General features: G+C 44.7%; 1 protein-coding gene across 4 annotated transcripts in view; it reads right to left on the reverse strand.

Moving 5' to 3' along the window:
- The window catches only part of HECTD1 (HECT domain E3 ubiquitin protein ligase 1), a 150596-nt gene that overhangs the window by 65910 nt on the left and 67855 nt on the right, over window positions 1-16831 (reverse strand). For all 4 annotated transcript variants that reach the window (XM_040332853.1, XM_040332852.1, XM_040332854.1 and 1 more), the window contains 5 exons: window positions 4946-5060; window positions 4597-4771; window positions 3304-3442; window positions 2956-3126; window positions 2615-2837 (listed from right to left, as the gene is read on the reverse strand). In XM_040332853.1, coding sequence (XP_040188787.1) covers window positions 2615-2837; window positions 2956-3126; window positions 3304-3442; window positions 4597-4771; window positions 4946-5060 — 823 coding nt within the window. The remainder of the gene's footprint in view (window positions 1-2614; window positions 2838-2955; window positions 3127-3303; window positions 3443-4596; window positions 4772-4945; window positions 5061-16831) is intronic.

The following is a 16831-nucleotide window of genomic DNA, read 5'->3' on the forward strand; positions in this document are numbered from 1 at the left end:
CTTTACGCCGGACGTACGCCTTAAGTCATGGGTGCTCAACCTTTGGCCCTCCAGCTGTTGCGGAACTACAATTCCCATGAGGCATTGCAAGCCGCTTACAGGTACAAGCATGTCTCCCAAAGGCAGAGGTATTATGGGAATTGTAGTTTTGCAACAGCTGGAGGGCCACAGGTTGAGCACCCATGCCTTAAGTAAACGGCGTATACTCATGTGACAGGCGCAAGTACGTTCGTGAATCGGCGTATCTAGGTCATTTACATATTTAATGCGTAAATCAATGAAAGCGCCCCTTGCGGCCAGCGTAAATATGCGCCTAAGATACGACGGTGTAGGAAACTTACGGCGGTCGGAGGAAGCCAAATTTCCAGCGTATCTTACTTGCAGAATCAGGCGCAGAGATACGACAGCGCACCCGTGCACTTACGCGGCGTATCAGTAAATACGTCGGCGTAAGTCTTTCTGAATCCGGGCCTAAGGGGATATCCATTAAACTACAGGAAAACGATTTTTCGATAAGTACAAAAATCAAGTTTTCTTTAGCATTTATTGAGTATTCATAGACTGCTGGGACATCCAAAGGCAGTCCAACTGACAGATGGGCAACAAAACACTGATATGCCCACAAAAAAAACATAACAAGGGGCTTCATGCAACTCAAAGGGCCACCTGAAGGACCATCTGTCCAAAGCTGGCATCAGAAAAGGCCTAAACATCCACCTGTAAAACGTATCAAATGTGTGAAAGGTGACTAAGTGGCAGTCTTGCAAATTGTGGAAACAATTGCTTCATCTGTAAAAACCCAAGAAGGCCCCAGGACAGACACTTGCCAGGCAAAAGTGATGGCAACAAGGAATCCAACTTTGTAAGTGAGTTCAAAGGGAAATATCCCTAATAAGTTCAAAGGTCAGTATTTAGGGCATTGAGAAAGCCAGACTCAGAGACCACAGATTCACAGGGGAGTATACGGGTGAAGCCACATGGTAAATACCCTGCACATCCATGTGGAAATGGGAGGCCAGCGGTCTCTAAAAGAAGATCCCAAAGGCTGACTACAATACCGCAATGATACTAAAGGCTAAATGTGGATCCAGGCCCATTTGCAGAAAGAAACGGATTTGATATAAAAAACAATCTGCTGCAGCAAAATTATTTTGGCTTGCACCAAATGAAGATTGATTTCCATGTGCAATGGCAGGTATACCACCACAGGCATGGAAGCCTCAGTGTTAACCTTCCACGTTAAACTGACAAAAAGCAGGGATTTCAAATGGCACCCAAAGGGTCCTAGTAAATAGGCCACTTCCAGTGCTCGGCCCACACAGTGAGTTTTAATACCCAGAGACACACTTGGTGCTGTGCCACAGAAAAGCGGCAAAATGCAGAGCCCAATACTGAAGGGTAACATTCAAGGCTAGCCCCATAATCATCCAGTGCAGATACTGGTGAAGGAACACTGATCCAGATAGTTGCGTGAAGAGACCAACTCAAACAGCTTGTAGAGGAATCTTGATTAAAGTAAAAATAGCTAGCTAAAAAGGTTATACAAAAGACATCCATTCTCTGGACACTAGAAAAAAAGGCATGCTGAAGGTGGAAGGAGTTATATCAAGCTGGCACTGTTTTTTCCCCAAATCCTCCCAAAGTAGACAATCTAACCTAACAATTTATGAATTCCACTGTTCCCCCAATGAACGCAAAACGACCACTGATCATTTAAAAACACACAAGGCGGGGCAGGACTAATACCTTTAAGTACATTAAAAGGGTACAAATAAGGTAAAGCGGTATTTTTAATATGAAGCCACAATCAAGAACAAGGCAAGCAATATTGCATAGATATTGAGGAAAGGTCAAAGCTGATCTTATAAAGTACTACTTTACATAATGGGTAGTTGAAGTAGTGAGCCAGTCGACATTAAAGTGATTGTACGGCTTTTTTTTAAACATGCTAAGCTTATTTTCTTTTCTTTGTGCAATGGTTTTGCACAGAGCAACCCTGATCCTCCTCTTTCCAGCTGGTGCTTCTGGCTCCTCCCTTAATGTTCTCCTATAGCAAGCAGGTTGTTGCTCTCCCCGTTTCACTTGTCACTGGCTTTGACAGCGGACTGTATCTGAGCCAATGAAGAACGAGAGAGCCTCAGCTCTCATACACGTCGCTGGATCAAGATTGGGCTCAGATAAATATGGGGGGAGCTGCATACATAAGGTTTTTACCTTACTTCTCAATATGCAGTAAGGTAAAAAAAAGTTCTACCTTTACAACCACTTTAAGAGAATTAAAAAATGCTTAGAACAAAAGGAAAATTACACTTGTGTTTAAAAAAAAAAAGGGGGGGGGGGGTAAACTTGATATACTGTTTTTTTTTTTTAATGCCGTCATTCTTTAAAATCTAGGCTTGGGGGTCCAGTGTGACACTGATGAAGTAAAGACCTATTTTACATATACTTTATAGTTACAAAGCTAAAACTGGGCCCTTACTAGTTTGTGCAGGGAGTATAGCCCACAGCGTAAGGAGCATGCATTTCTGCTCAGTGTCCATGCTTCTAGGACATGGCCAACAAGTAAGTGGTCTGCTGTGTCTCAAAATTAACAATCATAAAAAAGCCAACTGACCTGAGCTATCGGAGCCTCCTTCAGGACTGCCACTTGAATACATGGTTGCTAGTTTGCCATCTAAGATGAAGCGGAACCAGCCATTACTGCCATTAGAGAGTTCTAAGGCTGCAGCATCACTCCAGATATACAAACAATCTCGCCCCCTGATGACAGACCAATCCCTCCAGTGATAGGGTCTTCCCTGCTGAAGTTCTTTGGCATCTTCCTGTGGTTCATCATCCTGTCAATGAAAGGAAATATTAGTTCAAATTGTCCTTAAAAAAGACAGTAAAATGAAGAGCATATATACATAGAAAGTCATGCAAAAGGTCTAAAAACCCTTTTTCATGTACATTCACCTTTTCTGGCTTGGGATCTTCCTCATTCTCGTCATCAGAGGTAGGGCCGGCTAAAGTTGATACTTTGCTTATTACACCAAGTCTTGCTAATTGATCCAGAAAGAGGTCATCCCCTTTATCTACAAGATCCCTAATAATCTGCAGTGCCAGAAGGTGACCATCGTCATCATCCTAAAAACAAATGAAAAATTAAAGTTTAAAAAAAAAAAATGGCAGCTGTAACACCATTTTAAAATTATTTCTCTATAGCCACCAATGTTCAACCTGGAATCAGGGATAGGCTTACAGAGATGTGATGCACAAGACTGAGTGCTAGTTATTTGGCATCTTTGAAAACAGTGCACTGACCTCCTGATCCAGAACTGTAGCAGTAATTTCTACAAGCACAGTGGGAAGATTGTGTCCAGCATCAGAGTCACACACTTCTTTCAGCAGTGCTTCCGAACAGAAATGAATCATTTTTCGGATTAGAGCAAGGCTGGCCTTCCTGTATGTTAGATGGAAACAAAGTCAAAATACTAGTATCCAGGATAAACTAACATGAACATCTTAAAAGGGTATTTACAATTTTCCAACCAAATCAAAAAAATACCTACTTTTTATTTGTTACATGCCCCAGTTCATGTAGCAAAAAAAAAAAAACGAGAAAAAAAAACCAAAAACAAACACGCATTTACTAAATTGCAGCTTACCTTTTAGATGCTCTTTTCTAGAACATCCAGCAAGCAACAATTCTGCTTAGTTATCTGCTATGAGGGGGGCTGGGAATCTGGGTTTACCATATTTAACCCTATCTGGGGGCAGATATCTAATCAGTTGTACTAGATTTGAACCCATTCTATCTTCGCAAAAAGTTAAGGATTGAGAAGCTGTTGTATGTTATTCACAACTAATCTTAGCCAGTCCTCGGCTTAGCTATTGGGACAGATCACGCTGAGAATTTTTTTATTTTTTTGTTAGGTATGCTGTGTGAACAGGAACACAACAGTGGTGTTTTTTTGAAGAGTGGAATACACAAAGTTAAGAGGCTTCTCAGAAAGGACCACCTTTTATTTTACTACCATACAAAACTGATTAGGACTTGTTACTACCAGATGCATTGTCAAATATTTTGCTGAATTTTACAGTCAAAATGCATACATAAAATGTAATAATGTTAAATAAATTTTCTTCCGTCAATGCTTTGAATAGCAGTGAGTTGGAAAAAGTCCAACATTTTGAGTGTGCCGACTTGCTGTTTGCCATTCCAATAAGAGTTTTTCAAAAACCAGAGTGCGAGATATACTAATACTCAAGCTCTAATGAAAACAAGCCCTTTGCGTGACAGATAGAAATACCTGTTTTTTCCAGTTCAATTTTCTACTTTCAACCAGAAACTTCACTGGATGATCTTTGCCCAGTGGTGCTGGCAAAACCAGCTTTAAACATATAGTATTCAAGACCATAGCTGTATCATGATGGGGAAAAAAAGCAATGCAGCCCCAAGTGCCAGTGGGCAGAACACAAAAATTAAAAGGGTGCCTTCAAGCGCTTTATTAGTAGAACCATCGTGTCTGATAACTGTTGGGTCAATTACATGATCAACCTATGCAAATAGATGGCAGCTCATAGAATTAGTTGAATGCCTAACAAACACAGCACCTGATTGATGGAAGCATGGTCTGTTGGAAAGTCTGTGCAAAAACAGGCAGCAGCCTCTTCAAGTAAATTGGGGCCATTTCTGGGTCACCCTTCGGCTCATTGCACTCCTCTTCTTCTCGATTAGAGTCTTTTTTCTTCTTCTCATCGCCCTTGTTTACTGGGCACATCCAGTCACCTAAAATAACAAAGCACACAGACACGTTTCATAAACACCCAGCAAGCTGAACTGCAAAACAAAAAGACTAAATAAAGATCGACTGGCATCACGAGAAAACAAAAAATAACCAACTCTCAAAGGTCTCACAGTCTACATAATAAAGTAAATTGCTGCTGAAATAGTTCAGCGTACCTGGTGACTGTAAGATGGCGACCACCTCACTATGTCCACGCTCCCTTGCTTTGTCCAAAGGAGTCTTCCCATCCTCATCACGCAAGTCTGGATTAGCACCATGGCGAAGAAGTGTCTGAAAGTATAATGCATGTTAATATTTATTTGAATCACCATTACCTAAAATAGAGCTTTTAGCTTTGGATAAGGTCAGAAAGATTTACAAATTCCTCTCTTATAGATCCTGCCCTCGCTATTTGTCATGGTGAAAAGTCAAACTCATGGGAAATCTAAAATGTTATAGCCATCACTATAAACGAGTGACAATTGCCAAAAAAAAAAAAGGACATTTGACTTACCTGGAAATTCGTTGTCTTGGCACTGACCTTGCAATCTGCATGTGTTAATGTAATGTTAACAGCACCCCAGGCGCAGATCACAAACTCAGTAAATTTGTGGGCACCAAATCACACGATACTGCAGTACCATGCAGTTTGGTGTGGTGCATTTTTAAAAGTAGTGCATACATTTTTCCAAGCTCTGGTACTATTTGCATCTCATTCAAATGAATAGGCTGCAAAATTGCACCGTGGTGTAATCGCACAAGAACATATGCCTTGCACTGTGAACCGGCCGGGTGGGGGAGGGGGTGTCCTGTACTCCAAGCTATGGAATTTACAGGCAAAACGGTTATCCTACTCATTTAGTACAGGACACATGCAACTTATTCATAGGCAATAGGATGGCAACAATTAGGCAAATGGAACTCTGCCAACAGGCCCAAAAAACAACAGGTGTCAAGCAACCACATTGGAGTGCCGCTGCAAGAACCATGCGGCCAAATGCTGCACCCACAGATTATTGGACATCTACCAGTTAACGCTGAGAAAGTATGAACAGAAGACCAGGTGGAGGCCTTACACAGTTGGGCAACAGAGGGTTTTGTGCAAGTAAGATAATGGGAAAGCATAGGGTACTGCAAGAGGGGCCTAACATGAGCATAAATGCTTTGACAAGAAAGTGTAAAGCCAGAGCCTTGAAAAAGGATGGATAAGGCAGATACCTGCCTTTTAAGGGTAGCAAGGTTTAGATTCTGGTCAAGACCTGCCTGTTGGAAGGCTGGAAAGTGAAGAAGTGTTCTATCTGGGACTGGTTTTGCTGCCCTCACCCCAGGCAAATTAAAAATTCCAGGTCAACAGTTCTTCCTGGAATCAGCCCTTCTTGCTTTTAGGTAGGAATCACCGACTGAAGACCTTTGACAGCCATGCCGTTAAAGTAACAGGATATTCTACCTTATACCATATGGGGTTCAAGGGACCTTTCCTGCGCGCGATCTAGCATCTCTATACCAATACCACCTCGCAGGTCAAAACCCCATTCGCCACGTCGTCCTCCTTTCCGATCACTAATGGGATGAGGCAGGGCTGCCCGCTCTCCCCACTACTATTCGCTCTGTGTCGAACCACTAGCGGCGACCATTCGGAGAAACCCAGATATTCGGGGCATCTCCGTTAGAGGTAAAGAATTCAAGATATCCCTATTCGCAGATGACATCATCCTTACCTTATAGAAAGTGTTTTTCCGTGCCAGAAATTATATATTTAAATATAGTGCAATCTATATACAACCCCCCCCAAAAAAGAGGATGGTATATGCAAAATATACAAATAAAAAGCTGCTCCTCAGTTTACAGGGGTGAACTGTGTACGTGAATATATATGTGGATGAGGGCGCTGTGGTTCAACATGTGAACCAATTTCACACAATGTGTTAACCTAGTGAATGAGATTCACCTGGTAGGTGAAACAAACAATACAATATAGGAAGGTACTGCTATTGTGCAATTATATAAACATCTAAAAAAATTGGTTAGAATTAAGTTTCAACACATCAAAATAACAGGGGGAAAAAAAAAAAAACTCGCCCAGATAATAGCAAATTTCATCCAAATTTTTTTTTAAATGCAAGAACACAGATCACAAATGTGATGTGATCATGTGAAAAAGTTCATAAAAAGAAAAGTTCATGTGGATGGATGCATGAGGTTAAATTCACAGCAGATAAGGAGAACGCCTTCACCATCTAGTTTCACCCAAAGTGCTCTGGATAACCTATGCGCTTACCCATACGTATGGACCCCTTAGAAAAGTGGGTCATGCACGCTGAGCAGGATGAGTGCCTGCACACTGTATGGCAGAAGCTGCAACAGGGAGTCTTTCCACAGATTCTCGATTGGATTCAGGTCTGGACTTTGATTTGGCCATTCTAACACCTGGATATGTTTATTTGTGAACCATTCCATTGTAGATTTTGCTTTATGTTTTGGATCATTATCTTGTTGGAAGACAAATCTCCGTCCCAGTCTCAGGTCTTTTGCAGACTCCATCAGGTTTTCTTCCAGAATGGTCCTGTATTTGGCTCCAGCCATCTTCCCATCAATTTTAAACATCTTCCCTGTCCCTGCTGAAGAAAAGCAGGCCCAAACCATGATGCTGCCACCACCATGTTTGACAGTGGGGGTGGTGTATTCAGGGTGATGAGCTGTGTTGCTTTTTACGCCAAACATAACGTTTTGCATAGTTGCCAAATAGTTCGATTTTGGTTTCATCTGACCAGAGCACCTTCTTCCACATGTTTGGTGTGTCTCCCAGGTGGCTTGTGGCAAACTTTAAACACTTTTTATGGATATCTTTAAGAAATGTCTTTCTTCTTGCCACTCTTCCATAAAGGCCAGATTTGTGCAGTATACAGGGACTGATTGTTGTCCTATGGGCAGAGTCTCCCACCTCAGCTGTAGATCTCTGCAGTTCATCCAGAGTGATCATGGGCCTCTTGGCTGCATCTCTGATCAGTCTTCTCCTTGTATGAGCTGAACGTTTAGAGGCACGGCCAGGTCTTCGTAGAATTGCAGTGGTCTGATACTCCTTCCATTTCAATATTATCACTTGCACAGTGCTCCTTGGGATGTTTAAAGCTTGGGAAATCTTTTTGTATCCAAATCCGGCTTTAAACTTCTCCACAACAGTATCTCGGACCTGCCTGGTGTGTTCCTTGTTCTTCATGATGCTCTCTGCGCTTTAAACGGACCTCTGAGACTAACACAGTGCAGGTGCATTTATACAGAGACTTGATTACACACAGGTGGATTCTATTTATCATCATTAGTCATTTAGGTCAACATTGGATCATTCAGAGATCCTCACTGAACTTCTGGAGAGAGTTTGCTGCACTGAAAGTAAAGGGGCTGAATAATTTTGCACGCCCAATTTTTCAGTTTTTTATTTATTAAAAAAGTTTGAAATATCCAATAAATTTCGTTCCACTTCATGATTGTGTCCCACTTGCTGTTGATTCGTCAAAAAAAAATTTTTTTTTATATCTTTATGTTTGAAGCCTGAAATGTGGCAAAAGGTCGCAAAGTTCAAGGGGGCCGAATACTTTTGCAAGGCACTGTATAGTGCACTCTCTTAAAGTCTCGGAGAATGAACTACTCCATTTACAGTCGGAGTTTCCCTATAAATGGGAGCGTGAGACCTTAAAAAATCTGGGGGTGAATCTCACCCCGTCCTTTAACTCCTTATACCAATACAAATTTCCTCCCCTCTACAAGTCCATTAGGGAACTATTACAAAAACGGAAGAACAATCAGATTTCTCCCTTAGGGCAAATTGCCTCCGTAAAAATGGTCATTCTCCCTAAACTCTTGTATCTATTCCGGACCCTACCTATCCCTATTCCCTACAGCCACCTATGTAGACTCCAGGCTGACCTACTGCGATATGTGCGAAACTATGGGCGTCACAAGGTATCGCCCTCGGGTTATGACTGCGGCCCTTGCAGACGGGGGCCTGTCATTTCCGGACCTGGTTAGATATTACCAGGCAGCCCAACTGCGAGCGATAGTCTCCTGGTTCCCACAAAGATCGTACAACAAGTGGACAGAGATAGAAAAAAATCTGGTTAGCCCCCATTCACCCTAACAGTCTCCTCTGGAATGCAAATGTGAAGGTAGAACACGGCCGACTGCTGGGGTCTATGTCCCAGCTCCGGCGGTTATGGCAAAAACTCTCCCGTGAACACGAGCTTAAGTCGGAGCGCTCACTGATGACCTTGTTCCTATGTAACACCGAGGTGCCGGCTAGTCTTACACACCACATGTCTTGGCCCTGGGCCTCGCGGAACCTGTTCCATTTTAGGCACCTGGTGGACCCTAGGTCTTGTACGCTGCTCCCGTTCTCCAAGCTCCAATCTCAACATGACCTCCCTAGACAAGTGTTTTACAGTTACCTGCAGATCCGCCACTATGCCCAAACTATAGCCCCGCGGCTACAATTCTCTGCTCCTTCCCCATTTGAACGCATTATATTAGAAGGCCGCTCACGTAGAGGACCGATTTCTGATATTTTACCAAATCCTGAACAAGCACTCTATGCAGGTCCAAGGTAAGCACCCCTATATGCTCCGCTGGGAGAGGGAATCGGGTGGGGAGATCCCAGGAGGTGGCGTGGGGGGCGGTCTGGAGTCAGGCGGCCAAGAGTTCCATGTGTACCCTCAATAAAGGAAAATTCTTACAAGATTCTCTTCTTTTGGTACCTGACTCCGGACATACTCCAAAAAATGTATCCCTCCACTTCTGATCGCTGCCAGCGAGCTAAAGGCACGCTCTTCCACATCTATTGGTTGTGTCCCTTAATAGTCCTGTTTTGGACCTCAAAGCAACAACTATTGACCCGACTCTTCAAGGCACCCATACCCTGGACCCTGAAATTCTTCCTCTTCAGTCTCTCCCAGCCAAAGCTAGCCAAACCCTATAAAAAATTACTTAGGCATGTTCTCACAGCGGCAAGGTGCTTGATAGCCCTCCACTGGAAGAGGACTGCACCCCCATCACAGGAAGCCCTTTATGCCAGGGTCAAAGAAGTTGAGATAATGGAGAAAATGACGGCCAGACAAAGACAGACTTGACGACCACGACAGTGTCTGGGAGCGGCGGCGCTCTCGAGAGGACCCACCCTGATCCAGCGGTCGACATTAGAAGGTATTTCTCCCCCTTATTTTGCTGCTTATTTGGTCCCCCTTCTTCCCTTCTCTTCCTCTTTTCTCCCCCCCTCTCCCACTTTCTTCCCATCCCACTTCTTTAAGTATATTTCAAGTGTGTTATGAGAAGTTGAACGCGTCTTCAGTCTCGAGGCACTGTACGCTACATATTCCTCTAGAGACATTGTTACTATTGTTAATCTGTGTGATGCCATGGTTTACAGGAGGATACCTCTTTCAGGGTTCCGACATTTGCATACTAGACGATGCTCTAGTTTTAATTCTGCCTATGTCTACTTGCCATTTTTGTACCACTGTCCTGTCGTTTTATTTTTCTAAAAGATCAATAAAAATGTTATTTAAAAAAAAAGTAACAGGATAGACTAGAGGGTCTTGAGATAGCATATCTGGCTTGTTGGGAAGGGGCCAGTGGTCATCTGCAAGATGTCCAAATACGTCTGTGTACCAGGTTCTTCGAGGCCAGTTTGGTGCAAGTAGAATCAGTTTTTTTTTTCTCTTGATCTATTCTGTGGAGCAGTGAAGGCAGAATGTTATAAAATCAGCCTGAATTGAGACCAGAGGATATATAGGAGCATATAAAGCCAGATCTAGAGGATCTCTGGTACTGTTAACAGATGTAGGTGGTTGTTACATCTGGAGGCAAGAGCACATCTGGATGAAGAGAACTTGGTCCAAGCGTTGGCAGTTGAAATTATCTGCCTGCCAGCTCTGGAACGTGGACCCCAGAAATCACTAAACCGCAAGTTTCTGTCCATGAGAGAATCTGGGTTGCTTTCTTCAAGGCAGTCATGCTTCTTGGGCCCCCTTGATGGTAGATATATGCCCATGTGGTGGCATTGTCTGACCGTACTCGAGTTGGGTGTTCCTATAAAAGAGGTATCCAGTAATGGAGAGATAGATAACCAGACTGAGCTACAGGATGTTGATGTGGAGTTGGTTTCCTCTTGACCATGTTCCCTGAACTGTCAAGGATTGGAAGACTCCTCCCTACCCCAAACAGGCTTGCATATGTTGTAAGAACTTTCCAATTGTAAGGAAGGATTTTCCCCACTGTTAGAGCTGGAGTGGTGATCCACCAGGGCAAGGAAGCCCTTGCTTAGCTAGATGGGAGCATAGATAAATCTAGAGAAAAATACAGCTTTTTCAATACTGCCAGAATGTTTTATTGGAGGGTTTGAGTGGAATTGGATGAAAAATACTGCCTCGAAAGAAGGGGGCCATGAGAGCCAGAACTCTCATAGTGAATCTCAGAGTGGGACTTCTCTTGGATATCACCTGGATCTCAGTTGTCAAGCATGGGCTCTACGAGAAATAACTTTCTTTTCTGGAGACTTATGGCTTGGGATATATCAATGATCCAACCCAAGTATTCTATGTGCAGAGAAGGCTGGAGAGCAGATTTGTTTAAATTGATCACCAGGACAAAAGACCTGGTGCAGCGTATTTGTCTTTTGGACATTTGTTGAGAGTTGCAAGGGAGATGAATCCTTTAGGAGATGGCTGCCTAGAAAGTTTGTCACTTGGATGCCCAGAGTTCTGTGAAGGGCAAGCACGGATGCTAGGCCTTTTGTGAACACCCTGGAAGCAGAGGATAGGTCAAAGTGCAGTGCACTGCAAAGTGTAGAATCGCTGATGAGGTGTATAACTGGGAACATGTATATAGGCAAGTCCACCAATGCCATATATTCCTCTTGTCTCAGAGAGGAAATTACTGACCTTTTGGATTCCATCCATTTGGAAATTCTGGAAATCGGACAGCCCTATGGCAGTTTTTGGTTGATTTGAAAGGGAAAAAAAAGCAGTAAGGTGGTAGTTTTGAACTATATCTTGTACCCTTTTAAAATCCTGACTGAGCCCAAAGGTCGCTTGTGACTCAGAAGTAAGCGTAACAGATGTCCCTTCTCTCTTGGGAGTGAGGGCGCCTCTTCGTTGTGAAGACAGGTTTGGGCAAAGCTTGGTGGCTTTTGCGGGCCAAGCCTTGTGCTAAAAGGAAGAACTGAACATAAGTTCTGAAGTTGAAGCTTGGTTAGAGTTTGCAGGTGCCCTGCGTTTAGAGGAACTAGGGACTCCTGAGAAGGGTGGTTTGTGATGTTCAATTGCCTCACCAAATAAATGCCTTATTAGGAAGGTGACTTTTGCATGTAGTTTCTTCTGTCCAATCCTTTACCCATAAAGTTCTGCACATATCAATGGAGACTAGAGCCACTCTGGATATTTGTTTCATGACATGTTGCAGGGCATCTACACAAAAAAAGCAAGGCAATTGTTGTAAATGCTCATTGCCCTAGTCCAGTTAGCTATAGCTTTACATACAGAAATAAGATGGAGAGATGGTTGCAGGTTTGGGCCTGATAAAGCCAGCTTTTAAGAGTGTGTCAACAGGTATGGCTCCCAAGGCTTTACCAAGATTGCCCTGATCCAGATACACTGCTTCAGTGTAGGTATTAAAATACAGATAGGGTTGGGCAAAGAATTCTAAGAAAATAAGAAAGGAAAAAAGAGATTTTTAATACAGCTTACCTGTAAAATCTTTTTCTTGGAGTACATCACGGGACACAGAGCGGCATTCATTACTATATGGGTTATATGGAGTACCTTCAGGTGTAGACACTGGCAATCTCAAACAGGAAATGCCCCTCCCTATATAACCCCCTCCCATAGGAGGAGTACCTCAGTTTTGTAGCAAGCAGTATGCCTCCCAAAATGGTCCTCAAAAAAGAGGGGTGGGAGCTCTGTGTCCCGTGATGTACTCCAAGAAAAAGATTTTACAGGTAAGCTGTATTAAAAATCTCTTTTTCTTTATCGTACATCACGGGACACAGAGCGGCATTCATTACTATATGGGATGTCCCAAAGCAATGCTTACAATGAGGGGAGGGAGAACATCTCCAAGACAAAAGGATTTAATTTAGAGATATACTCAAATCATAATAAATCCAACTTAGTTGAGAAAAATAATTTTTAAATTTTAAATTTAACTCAAAAAAGAGGAGCCCCCGGAATCCGAGGGTCTCAAACTGCAGCCTGCAGCACTGCCTGCCCGAAGGCAGTATCAGTATTCCTTCTTACGTCCAACTTGTAGAATTTTGTAAACGTGTGGACAGAAGACCAGGTTGCCGCCTTGCAAACTTGAGCCATAGAGATCTGGTGGTGTGCTGCCCAGGAGGCGCCCATGGCTCTAGTAGAATGAGCCTTTAATGATACTGGAGGAGGCAACCCTTTCAAGCCGTAGGCCTGAGTGATTAATTGCTTAATCCACCTAGAAATGGTGGACTTTGCAGCTGCCTGCCCCTTCTTGGGCCCATCCGGTAGAATGAACAGCACATCTGTTTTCCGGATCTTCTTTGTAGCTTTAAGATAGGCCTTCATGGCCCTGACAATATCCAAGGTATGCAGCAACCCTTCCTTTCTGGAAGTAGGTTTAGGGAAGAAGGATGGTAATACCAAATCCTGGTTCAAATGAAAACTGGATATGACCTTCGGTAGGAAGGAAGGATGAGGGCGGAGAACGACCCTGTCCTTATGAAAAACAAGATATGGTTCCTTACAGGATAAGGCCGCCAGCTCCGAAACTCTTCTTGCGGAAACTATGGCAACCAAAAATACTAACTTCCTTGTCAGTAGAACCAAAGGAATATCAGCCAACGGCTCAAACGGTTGTTTCTGTAAACTTGACAGAACAAGATTTAAATCCCACGGACAAAGCGGGGATTTAACTGGAGGTCTAATACGTAAGACCCCTTGAAGGAAGGTCTTAACCAGCGAGTGGGTGGCCAGCGGCCGCTGAAACCACACTGACAGAGCAGAAATCTGTCCTTTGATTGTGCTTAATGCCAATCCTTTATCCACTCCTAGCTGGAGAAAACTTAACACTCTATCGATGGTAAATTTGCGAGAAAGCCATCGCTTGGACTCACACCAGCCTACATAGGCCTTCCAGACCCTGTAATAAATCACCCTAGAGACCGGTTTCCTGGCTCTGATTAGGGTAGAGATTACTTTCTGAGACAGACCTCTACCCCTGAGAATCAGGGATTCAGCTTCCAGGCCGTCAAATTTAGATGCCGTAAGGCAGGGTGGAGGATCGGACCTTGCGATAGCAGGTCTGGCCGTAGAGGAAGAGTCCAAGGGTCTCCCACTACCATCCTTAAGATTAGTGAGTACCATGCCCTTCTGGGCCATGCTGGAGCTACCAGGATGACTGGTATGTGCTCCACCCGGATCCTGCGCAGCAGGCGGGGTAGTAACTGGAGCGGGGGAAACGCATAAAGAAGTTTGAACTGATGCCAAGGGCAAACCAACGCATCGGTTCCGCAGGCCATCGGATCCCTTGAGCGGGATATGAACCTGTCTAGTTTCTTGTTGAGTCTCGATGCCATGATATCCACGTCCGGCACTCCCCATCTTTGGCAGAGTGCTTGAAAGACTTGTGGATGCAGAGACCATTCCCCCGGCCATAGAGTCTGGCGGCTTAAGAAGTCCGCCTGAAAGTTGTCCACTCCTGGAATGAATATTGCCGATATGCAGGGCACATGAGCCTCTGCCCATAGGAGAATCAAGCTCACCTCTCTCTGAGCGGCTTGACTCCTGGTTCCCCCTTGGTGATTTATGTGTGCCACGGCCGTGGCATTGTCTGATTGAATTCTCACCGGGAACCCCTGCAATTTTGACGTCCAAGCCCTGAGGGCTAGTCGAGCAGCTCTGAGCTCCAAGATGTTGATGGGCAACTGCTTCTCTGGCTTTGCCCAAGTACCTTGGCGAGTGCAACCATCCAAAATTGCTCCCCAGCCCGTCAGGCTGGCGTCTGTGGTCACTATCTTCCAAGCCACTGGGCTGAAAGACTTCCCTTTCAGTAGATTCTGAGGGTCTAACCACCAACACAGACTTTGTCGGACTCTTGATGAGAGCGGCAACGGGATATCCAAGGCCTGTGGCCTTCTGCTCCATGCTGACAGGATGGCTGCCTGTAGGATGCGAGTGTGGCTCTGGGCGTATGGTACCGCCTCGAATGTGGCCACCATCTTGCCTAGTAACCTCATACATAGGCGAATAGTCGGTTCTTTCTTGCTTAGAACCAGTAGGATTAATTCCTTGATGGCTTTTACCTTCCTCAGAGGTAGGAACACTCCTTGTTGTTCTGTGTCTAATCTCATGCCGAGATATTCCAACTGCCTTGTGGGCTGGAAAGCTGACTTTTCTCGATTTAGGACCCAGCCGAACCTCTCGAGGTATTGGACCGTGAGGGCCACTGCTCGCTCCAAGCCGGGAGACGAGTGGTCTATGACTAGGAGGTCGTCCAGGTATGCTAGGATCGTGACCCCTTGGATCCTTAGCTTGGCTAGGATCGGAGCTAGGACCTTCGTGAACACCCGGGGGGCCGTAGCCAACCCGAAGGGAAGCGCCACGAATTGGAAGTGACGCGAAGCCACCATGAAGCGTAGATATCTTTGATGTGGCTGATAAATTGGAACATGAAGGTAGGCATCCTTTATGTCTATGGACGCCATGAAGTCGTCCTTCTGGAGTGTGGCAGCTGCTGACCGCACGGATTCCATCCGAAATGAGCGGATCTTTAGATATGCATTTACCATCTTTAGGTCCAAAATTGGCCTGACATCTCCATTGGGGATGATGAATAGGTTGGAGTAGAAACCCAGCCCCTGTTCCAGGCTGGCCGGAATCCGAGGCGGATCGTTTGGAATCCTCGACTCCTGGAAATGAGGAGGAGGAAACCTTAGGAAATCCAATTTGTAGCCTGTGGCCACGGAAGACCGTACCCACTCGTCGGGAATGCTGGCTTCCCAAATCTCTGAAAAGAGTCGCAGCCTTCCCCCCACCTTCGTGGGTGGGGGCGCCCCTTCATAAGGTTGGCTTGGGGGCTGGTTTTGCTGGTTTGCGAAACCACTGCCTTTTGCCTCTAACAGCCTGTCCTTGTGATTTGCTGTTGAAGCCGAAGTTTGCTTTTGCAGGAGGCCGTCGATACTGCTTGGCATTAGAGGGCCCCTGCCCAGGGGAATACTGTCGTTTAAACGCAGGCCCCTGAACCTTCTTCTTAGTTGGCAAGAGAGTACTCTTGCCGTTTGAAATGGTCTGAATGTATTTATCTAGGTCTTCTCCGAAGAGTCGTCCTCCATGGAAGGGGAACCCTACCAGGAGCTTCTTGCATGGGGGCTCAGCCTCCCAGCTTTTTAACCATAAGAGTCTTCTCATATGGATAAGGGATAACGATAAACGTGACGCTTGCTGGATAGAATCCTTGATTGCGTCTACCGTAAAACATATGGCCTTAGGGACATCCGAAAATTCTTCTGCCTGCTGGGCAGGAATAAGTTTAAGCATCTGCTTAAATTGATCCGATAATGCTTGAGCGACCCCAATCGCAGCCACAGCTGGCTGTACTACTGCCCCTGCAGTAGTGAAGGAGTTCTTAAGTAGTGCTTCCAAGCGCTTATCAACTGGATCCTTGAACACCTGTATGTTTTCTACAGGGCATGTTAACGATTTGTTAACACATGAGATGGCTGCGTCCACTGCAGGAGTAGCCCATCTTTTGGAAAATTTTTCTTCCATAGGATATAGGACAGAGAACTTCTTAGGTGGTAAGAAGATCTTATCTGGCTTGTTCCAATCTTGGAACAAAACTCCCTCTAATAGAGGATGGATCGGAAACACAGCATTGCTTTGAGGCGCCCTCAGTGAACCCAAAGCTGAAACCGTCGATACCTGGAGATCTGGTACTGGCAAGTTGAATGCCCTATGGACCAAGTCCGACAATCCTTGAATCCACCAGCTCTCCCTCAGGGAGACTGCCCCAGACTCCTCTGTATCCGGATCTTCGATCCCTGAACC

The sequence above is a fragment of the Rana temporaria genome, chromosome 13 (assembly GCF_905171775.1).
Source record: "Rana temporaria chromosome 13, aRanTem1.1, whole genome shotgun sequence".
NCBI classification, from domain to species: domain Eukaryota; kingdom Metazoa; phylum Chordata; class Amphibia; order Anura; family Ranidae; genus Rana; species Rana temporaria.